The sequence below is a fragment of the Neopelma chrysocephalum genome, unplaced genomic scaffold, assembly GCF_003984885.1.
Source record: "Neopelma chrysocephalum unplaced genomic scaffold, ASM398488v2 Primary Assembly neopelma1_97102, whole genome shotgun sequence".
Classification (NCBI taxonomy): domain Eukaryota; kingdom Metazoa; phylum Chordata; class Aves; order Passeriformes; family Pipridae; genus Neopelma; species Neopelma chrysocephalum.
The window spans coordinates 656,158-666,347 of NW_020925744.1; the positions used below are offsets into that span (position 1 = coordinate 656,158).

Consider the following 10,190-nt stretch of genomic DNA (forward strand, 5'->3'; position numbering starts at 1 on the left):
GAATCACCAGCAACTGAAAAAAAATGAAAAGTTAACTCATCTGAAAAACTGAGGTTGCACAGATCTTTGTAATGTTGCTATGTTTTTAGGACAATGACACTCCCTGGATTGCACCCTCCCCACCCTTGCCCTTTGTGTTGCTGTATCCATTTATCCCTTTTCCATCCTATCTCTTCAGAGTCATGACTTCTAGGTCCAATCCCTCCACAATTCTGCAGTGAATCTCCCAGACTTCATCTAGATCAGTGCTCCTCCCTCTATCACATATGCATATATCTGAATAGTTAAGTATGGAAATACTTTCAGTTTGGTGTGGCTGCCAACAAGATTTCCCTGGAGCATATAAAACTACCTTGCAGGTAAACATAGTTGTGGGCAGCTGGCTGAACCTGCTCCTCTCAATTTGTTTTTGCTTTGGTGGTGGCAGTGCGGTAGTTCAAAGCCCTGGAGTGCAAGGCCCACTTGTGGTGGTTCTTCATATGCTGGCCTTACACATATTATTTGTATTTTCCGCTAAAGATGCCATGTGCAGTTGCCTTTCTCTAGGAAAAAGTCTCACTAAGTCAAGTCATTGGCTCTTTAATCTCCCTGCAATTAAGGTTTCATTATGGAGTGATAATTTGTACCTACTCATTTTTAAGCAAATCGGTGTGCAATACCACATGTTATACAGCTTCATTTGCATGTTCTTTGACTAAGTGCCTGCCTACGTTACAGGCATGTGAGAAAATAAAACCTTACTACAACAGGCTGATAACGTGTACAACTGTGTAAAAATAAGTAACAGAAGGAGAGAAGAAAAGGGTTAAGTGAGGGCCTGTGAGTGTTTACTGGGGTGGCTCTTGAAACAGGTTAGAGAACTGAGGACGTGCAGAGCACCTGCTTCCAGCAGCAAGCACTGCAGGAGAAATCTGCATTGGTGATAGAAAATTACGTAGAAGAACAGAAGGCAAAGCAGTGCATGTTGAACAAGGTCTGAAGCAGATGAGAACAAAACAGTAGTGAGATCTGAAAACAGCACTCATTCTGAAAAACCTCACTCTGACCAATTTCCTAGGTTCCACAAAACTGTTTTGCTTAGGAGTTATTCAAGGTAAAAGGGGATGCATATAGTAAATCAGCATCTTTAAGTGAGTTCCCAGAACACACACTTATTGGCAAAGAGAAGTACTGGCCTTAAAAAAATCAGTGTGATCCAGTAATCTCTTAAGACCTTGACAGCTGCCTAAATGCAGCATTAGCACTGTCTGGGGAAATAATCAGAGAAATGTGGGAAGGCTTAGAGGAAACTATATCTTACAAAGAGAGGGCAGTTTACAGCAAAAGTAATTTTAATGTAAGTTTCAGAGAAATTTCACAGAATATTCTGAATTGGAAGGGACCCACAAGGATTATTGAGTCCAGTTCTTAAGTGAATGGCCCATGCAGGGATCAAACACACAACCGTGGTATTATTAGCACCATGCTATAAGCAATTGAGCTAATCTCAGGTTAGATTCTACTGCACCAAATGGAAAGTATTTTCCATCCTATTTTCAAAGTTCCAGTGGCAACTAGCCTGGGAAAGAAAAAAAAGAAACCTGTATTCTCCTGCTCTGCTGTTCACTTGCTCAACAATCATGAAGTCATGTCCTAGACCAGAGGCAAAGAGACAAGAGAGGGGTGATGCAACACTCAACCTGGAAAATTCTGATTCCAGACAGCATCTAAGGACCATTACATAGGATTGAGGAAATTCTTCAGCACAATCCATTGCAAATAGCAGTTGCAGAGTTCTTGAATGAATGAGAGAAAAAAGGTGACAACACATCTGTATATACTACTAGTAGGAGAGCCATTATAATATAATATAGTGCTGCTTTTAAAAGGTTGTTGGAAAACCTGGAAGATTCAGCAGTGGTAAGAATGATTCATGGTATGGAAAAACCTGGTTTTCAAAGAGCAATAACAGAAGTTCATTCCATTAAGTTTAACAAACAAAAGTTTAAAGATTGCTTAAATTTTGGCTATAATTACCAATACAAGGACAGATTGTCTAGTATTTCAGCACTTTCTAATTTAGTTATCGTATGAAACCACTGCATTCCAAGCCTGAACTCTTTGCTCCTTAAGAGGTGCAGAGAATCCTGACTGGACTTGGTGCTGTGGGAAAGGCTGATCTTGAGGGTATTTGTCAAAAAATTTCCTGGCACCTTGGATAGTGAAAGAGACATAATATTGACTTTGGAAACTTCACAGACGTTTTTTGAAGGAATCCAGCACTAATATTCCTCAAGGTCTATCTGCTAACAAATGAGAAAGACACATCTTAATTGCATTCAGCAATGAACTGGGGTTCAGTTCTGAAGGTGCCAAATTTGGTGGGCAGCCTCTTTCAGAAGAGAGCTGTTGTCACACTCTGTGATATGAATGCACAGTAGACTAAAGGCGCCTTTACTGACTTTGAAGAAGCAGGCTGAAAGGTCGATTTTCTAGTTCTAGAGCTATTTTTATCTTGAAAATCTCAGGATAAACTTACTTCCCCAGAGCTCCTGGTAGCAGGAAGTAGTATTATGGGTTCTGCTGCCTGAGTAGTAATCAATGTCCTGTGTATAGTCCTCTGCCATGCTGGTCAAACAGATCAAGTTGTTGGAGATTTTCTTCCTTAAGGACTTATAGAAAGACATTCTACCATAACCCTCCAAATGCAATTACTTTGGTCTGAAACTCTTAGGAAACAGAAAATCCCAAAATTCAATTAATCTTCCTGCTTAATATATGGCACATAAATTCAGCAGAACAATTCCTTGTGATGTGAAAAAATATTCTAGGTACTTCTGAGTACAGGATAAGATCCCTTGCTCTACCAGGTTTAGCATTACAGGAGATGTTTTCCCATTCCTGCAGTGATGTGCTGTTCAGGGTATGTAGGTATTAATCTGTATAAACTCTGAGGAAGGGGTGTAGATCCCACAACCAAAAACGTCCACAATTAAGGGGAAATTATGAGCAACAATCACAAGTATTGAGGCCATGTTGCTGAGAACACAGCTGCGTTGGGCAGGACACATCTCCAGGATGAAGGACCACCGCCTCCCTAAGATCTTGCTTCATGGTGAACTTGCCACTGGCTGCTGCAAGAGAGGAGCCCTGAAGAGAAGATACAAGGACTCCCTGAAACAACATCTCAGCCTTGGCCATATTGATCAACATAACTGGTCTACTCTGGCCTCCAATCAGGAGGCCTGGAGACACACCATCTATAACGCTGCTGGTGCTTTTGAGAAAGCACGCAGGATCACTCTCGAGGAGAAAAGACAATGCAGAAAGAATCGTGTCTTGCAGAATATACCACCTAAGGAGTCTTTCTGCTGTGCCTTTTGCAACTGGCCGTGCCTGTCTTGTATTGGCCTCTTTAGCCACTAGCACGCTTGTAACAAACATGGGTAGAGCCTTCCTAAATCTTTGTTCGCGAAGCCTAGCCATGATGATGATTATGACAGGGCAGTTACGCTACCTTCAAGCAGCTGGAAAGCTTTGGTTGGCTTGAAATAACATTTCTTCCATAACCACCAGCTCAGGTTTTTCAGTGCTCACCGCCCTGTTGCCGCTTACCCTCCCACCCTCCCCCAGTGGTTGCCCCAGCAAAATATCAGAAAGGCTACTTTAATATTTTTTTTAACCATGGAAGCTCTGGACTGCAGAACCAGCTGCAAAAGAGGTCCAGACACAGCTATAAATGTCACGCTTCAGAGCACAGCAAAGCATTTCTGGCAATGGCCATGCATTCTCCTGCAGAAAATGGAGCTGGAAGTGGAGAGCCAGAATTGCCACTCTGCTGTTGACTAAACAGATGCTGTCCATATGTTGGATGCATCAGCTAGCTGGGGCCTAGGAAAAGCTGCGATAGTTCCAGCTTCCCTTTTCCACCATCCAGCATGGGCACAGTAAGTATCACAGGTGCTAAATTAAAGAAGAGGATAAACAAAGAGATAAGCAGCCATTCAAGGGTGAAACCATTTCGGAAGTGATGGTGGTAATTCAAGAAATTTTTAGCAATGGCTTCAGGCTTCACTTCCCAGACCTTTATTCTCCTAAGCAAAGTTTATTCTTTCACATGATGGACTCTGTTAACCATACACACACAAAGTTCTTGTATAACTAACCTGAACCTTTGACTTTAAATGCACTGCCAAGTCCCTTACAAGCCCCCTTTCTCTTGAGGCAGAAGATACATTATACTCAGTAATGGAGCAAAACAACAACAATGTAGAAGATTTCTCCTTGAATGTCTTTTCTGTTACTCCTTGTCAGCCAAACAGATCTGATGCCCTGGTGTCAGATGGGGATAAAGCTGGCACCACTCTGCTCTTTTCAGGTGTGTTTTTGGGACTGGTGGGGATCACTTTCACCGTGATGGGATGGATAAAATATGATGGCATTACTCACCTGGAATGGACTCAGTTACTAGGACCTATTCTGCTGTCTGTTGGAGTGACTTTTATTCTGATTGCTGTTTGCAAATTTAACATGCTGACATGCAAGCCCTGTAAAGAAAGAGAGGAAAATATGTCAGACCTCGACCAGACTGCAAGCGGGCAGTCCTTTGTCTTCACTGGCATTAACCAGCCTATAACTTTTCATGGTGCCACAGTGGTACAGTACATCCCTCCACCGTACCCATCCCAGGAAGGCATTCCTGTGAGTCCCAGCTACCTTCACCCAGTGCTCAGCTGCTGCAGTGCTGTTTCCTCCAGTGCCTCTCCAGTTCCCACCCCAGGCTCTCCTCACTTCTGCCCTGCTTACCCTCTGGATAACCTGGCTTTTACTGGAGATGAGAACTACACCACTTATCCTGCAGAGAATACCAGGAATCACAGGTACATCTTCTGAAATGCCTTAGTGTGTTTGGACACAGGCTTCTGAGTATTTTAAGTACTATGTGTGGTTTTATAGGAAACAAGAGCTAGTCCAGAGTATTTTCCTTCCTCAGACTTTTTTTGTCTTTGTTAGGAATTCTTCACAAGTAAAGAGTAAGGAGGCATACTTTTCCTGGAAGTATTTTTATGTAATTTAAATTCACTTATAAATGCCTTTCAATTTTCTTCTAAATCTCTTGTTATTTTTGAAGATACTAGTATATGCTGATACTATATATGCTCCTGTCTGTGGAGGTTTTTTAATGCTTATCTTACTACCTTTAGGTTATTGTATGTACAGCCAGAGGCTTCCACTCAAATGCAATCAAACACATGAGTCAACATGCAAAGAGCATTTCTGCAACAATGCAGTAATCAGTCTGGTACCAGATACTCTCCCTCTTGAATATGCCTGGTGACAACATGCTCCTTTCCTACTGTAGAAACCTTCCAGTTCTTACTCTTTTACTAGATTTGAGGCATAAACCAGATCACTAATATTACACAGCAGTATGAAACTTCTTAAATTGTACACAAAATAATTTTATATAGTTCTTTCCTCTAAGGAAAAATATTCTGATTACAGGAATTACTCAGAATTATATCCTTCCTAGAGCACAAGTCACTTTTAGTTCATTTATCAAAACCTGTTTGAAAACTGCTGACTGCCTCATTATCCTCAGCAACATAGGTGACAGGCATAGGCAGGATGAAGACAAAGGTCACCTCCTGGCATGTTTATACTTCACAAAAAGAACAGAGCAAACAGCAGAATCTCAGTAAAACTTCATCTCATAGCATTTTCTCAAGAAGCCAGGAAGTATGTCACCCAGATAAGGCTATCAGGATGAAGCACTGAGGTTACTTGTATGCTTTGTGTTTGGTAAATTCTTTTTGCATCTGCTGCTCTTCCTCTTTTCAGATCAGAGGACAGTTCTGATGAGCCAGAAGAACTGGGGGAAGACTGTAATAACTTGTCACCTCCACCTTATGAGGAAATATACCCACTGTCTTCATGAAATCACCATGGACAACACATGACAATTCTAAGAAATGCCAACATGAATCCCAGAAAATCTTTTCTTTAAGCACTTGTGTGATAAGCAAGTATGAGCAAGATCTTGGTATTGATAGACAGTTCAGTATCACTGAGGATATTTATCCAATCCCTTCTTTTTCTCTGTCAAAATTCATTAGCCCTTTGTGATGCAGTTTAATAGCAGAGCTATTAATTATTTAATAGCAAAACTATTAATAGCAAAGCTATTAAACTCAAGGATCTAACTCCATTTAGGGCTCCCCAATAAGAAGCTTGATTTTTAGACGTGCTGAAACTAGTATGAACTGTGAATGCACAAGGTGCTTGTGGAAGGTCATGATTGCTCCTGGACATTCAGCATCACTGGAAAACATTTGACTTATTCTTGATATATTTTTACTCTTGATTGCTTGGGAAACTTCAAAAGTGCTCAAGTGTCTGATCCACGAAAGTGCATATTATATCTTAATTCTGTTTGATTCTTTAGACTTGCTTACTCATTAATAAGTCCAGTCTACAGGTTAGACTCCCTCTGCTTGGTTTATCTGCACAACCCAGTCCTGTAGCACAGCTCAGTCCTGTAGGCATTTTTGGAGCACCCTGCTTGAACCAGAGCATCTCAGAACAGAAAAAATACAAATAATGACTTCTGCCCGCTTTACACAGATCTCTAAGAGATCTTGCATGCGTCAAATTCAGTTCCCTTCCCCACCTGCTGGGATGCAAAGCACTGTCTCCCACCAGGAGTTCAAATAATAACTACTAGGTTAATGTCTCTAAAAAAAACGGCACCTTTCTGAAGCCTCGACAAGGGTGTGTGGTCCTACCACTGTTAAGGGCTTTGACAATCACAGCTTCTACCTGCTGCACCCTCACTCTGTGGTAGAGCACACAACTCAGTCTGTAGGTGTCCCCAGAGCACTCAGGCAACTATGGGCTGCACTGAACTTTCTTGTGCAAGTTCAGTTTTCAAGATCAACATGGTTCCAGGCATTGTATCCACAACAACGTATTAGCTCAGTTGGTTAGAGCATGGTGCTAATGAACACCAAGGTTGTGGATTGGATCCCTAAATGGGCCTTTCATTCAAGTGTTGGACTTGATGATACTTGTGGGTCCCTTCCAACTCAGAATATTCTGTGATCCTCTGAAGTGTGTTTACAGCTGCATCTAATAAAGAATGTGACATATAAGCTCTGAAATTTTGCAATCCAGAATAAAGGTCAAAAAAAACTTTGCTCAGGGACTGTTTCAACCCCAGAGCAATGAGATTGCTATGAGTCTCTACGTTTTTATTTTGTATTTCCACACTCTGTGCCTAGAAGTGCCCTCACACAACCAGACAAGCCAGTATTTCCCTATGCAGAATCCTATCAGGTTTGCCTGTCTGCCTCAAAGGGCTCAACCCAAAAGCTGTTCTCAGCCCTCACTTGCTGGAGTGGACATCACACAAAATGCTCTAGAGGTAATGGTCGCCAAATGGTCATCCAAAGTAACCAAGTGGTGCACTGCTGTTGGGCCTGTGGGTCAGTCTCCAGGCCTGGTATAGCACAGCTAAAAGCAGGTGCCCATTATGGAATGGATCAACTTTCTCTTACTTGTCAACGCAGCTTTCTCAGCTCTTGCCAGATTTCATCTGTGATTGATCTCATTCCTAAGGGCTGGAGAAGCTTGGCACTTGAGCACAGACAGTTGCATACCAACTGGATGTATCTGACAGCTTGAAGTCATGGAGTTTCCATGCAGCCTCCCTAGGCTCTGGGTGGAGTGGTGCATTCAGAACATTGTCCAGTTGCATGGAGCTGCAGGTGCACAGCAACCTCCTTGTCCTGTATACATAGATGTTGCCAAGAAATAAAGCATTTTTGGAGGGACAAAAGCCAACCACTGCACTCCACAGTGGTGGAAAAGACACACTGACAGAGGTCATATTTGAGTCACAAAATGTAAACTGACTCAAAGCTGGATTAGCAACTGAAGCAGCAACTACTGAACAGTGACTACAAACTATGTGCGGGGTTATTCTCACTAGAGAAATATGGGGCATGCTGGTTTTCAGCAGCGATGGCTGGAGTTAGCAGGTAGGCACATATAGTTGGAGAAAGGGAGGCATGCTGTTTTCAGTGTGATCTCTATGGGATTGAGTGAGAGAACAGAAGATCTAAAAATAAATGCAAGTTTCTCTTATGGAAGTCTCTTGCTCCTCTTCCAGAATTTACACAGAGGTGAACTCATCCTCCCTCCACAGCAGGAAACTGGAAGGTCCCAAATCCCCAGTTAGTTCCACATGGACAGATCCCTGCACTTAGCACGTAGTTCTCCTGACTCCAGCAAGCACTGCAATAGCACAGGGGTCAGGCTTGATGGATCCAATTGCAGGACTAGAGTCAAAATTTCTACTCGGTCACCCTCCCCCACAAGAGGAAAATTCCTTCAGTCAGAAACCACAGACTTTTCCTGCTGCTCTTCCTTCCCATATATATGGCATAAGCATGTTTCATGGGGTAATCATGTCTTTATTACATCAAATCATACTGTCAGAGTAAATAAAAAAACCTAGAAGGTTGCACTGTGGACTCCATGTTTATTTTAAAGTTTACTTCTGTAGACTCTAAATTCATTGTGAGAGTCCTCGGTTTCTTTTCGAAGAGAAGACTAAATATTGAATTTAAATAGCTACATATTAAAATGATCTTGACCTATTAGATGAATTCTGCCTGAATTCTGTGGGATTATTTTAATGCTGAACAGATATGAGAAGCTCCAATCTGATGACATTTCCTTGCTGTACTGATTGCTGATTATTGTTTTTAAGAACATAGAAAAATTCTATGAAGGCTTTCCTTCCTTTTCTTCCTTCTCCTCCTTCTACCTTCTCCTTTCATCCTTTTTTTATAAACAATTTTTTTATCTCTAGGGTGGTTTTTTTGTTTGCTTGGAGGTGTTCTGTTGGGGGGGTTGTTGTTTTTTCTTGATGTGGGGGGGTATTGTTTTGGTTTTGATTTATTTTACTGTGATATAACCATCACAGGAATTCTCCTCTCAACATTATGAATTCTTTCTGCTCTATGAGTGAAAGAACAAACCTGTTTGGGAAGGTCTTCAACTGAAGTGAACTGTCACAGCCCTTCTAGATTATACTGATTTAGCTCCACAGAGCACCTGGAAGATTGTATTTGAGATTTTGCTCAATCTAGTTTTCATTTAAACTGGTGCTCTTCAAGCAAAATTACCTTGTCCCACATTGCTTGCCACGCTACTGCAGACCAGTAGAATGCTGGGGTTTTTATAGTTAAAGGCACCTTGTATTCTAGTCATAGTGACAGAATGTCGTATGTGAGTTTTCAGCTATGTAACCCTGCATGAGTTGTTGAGATTTTTCATAATAGGGCTCTATTTATAAGATTTTGACCATAAGCTGGTTAACATGTGAAATCGGTTGAGACATGTCTATTGATATGAAGCTGAGCATGACCTGTTCATTGCAGTAAAAACTTTGCACAGTGCTGCTTTGAGATCAAAAACCTATTTCCAGACACTAAATGCCACATGCCAAACGGAGCTGCAGGGTGCGAATTTCTTCTCAGATAAAATCTAAATCCGAAATCTGATTTTTAACATCGGCACTGCCGTGTCTGTGAGGCAATACGGCAGTACAGGAGACACGGTTCGATTTGCTTTGCTCTAGCAGCACTTTCTCACAGCAGCGGAATCCCACCAGCGGTACCCGCTCCTGACACCGATGCTGCCGTGCGGGTTATAGTCCCCCTGCAGGCGCGTATCCCAGCGCAGAGCCTGCCGTGGCGAGGGTGATGAAATCCTCCGAAGAGCTATTTTTAAACTGAATTGGGATTTAGGAAATCTGGGTCCCGAAACAAAACAAACCAAAAGAAAACAACCAAACAAAAAACCAACAAAAAACCCCCAACCAAGCAGACCAAACCAAACCAAAAACAACTAAACAAACCAAACCAACCAACCAAAGAACCCTGGTTAAGTAGGGCTTGTTCCTTTCCAGAGAGCCCAAGTGACGCACAAGACAGGCCCTCGGCGCGGCGGCCCCTCCCCGCGGGGGGGATGCTGCGCCGCGCCCTCCATCCTGCCAGAGGCAGGAGCCCCTGCTCCCGGGGGCCCTATCCCGGCCGGACGCCGCGAGCGGGCTCCCGCCGCAGCGGAGCGCTCCGCCCGCAGCCCCGCCGGCACCGCCAGGGGGCGCCGCAGGGCGGGCGGGGCCAGGCAGGCGTGCCCCGCGC

The 10,190-nt window shown here is 42.8% G+C and overlaps 1 protein-coding gene across 1 annotated transcript; it reads left to right on the plus strand.

Annotated features, from left to right (window-relative positions):
- Positions 1-4,152: 4,152 nt before the first annotated feature.
- TMEM174 (transmembrane protein 174) lies at positions 4,153-5,958 on the plus strand. The gene is made up of 2 exons (XM_027671510.1): positions 4,153-4,859; positions 5,821-5,958. The coding sequence occupies exons 1-2, from the start codon at positions 4,228-4,230 to the stop codon at positions 5,915-5,917; spliced, it is 729 nt and encodes a 242-aa protein (XP_027527311.1). The 5' UTR covers positions 4,153-4,227; the 3' UTR covers positions 5,918-5,958.
- Positions 5,959-10,190: the final 4,232 nt, after the last annotated feature.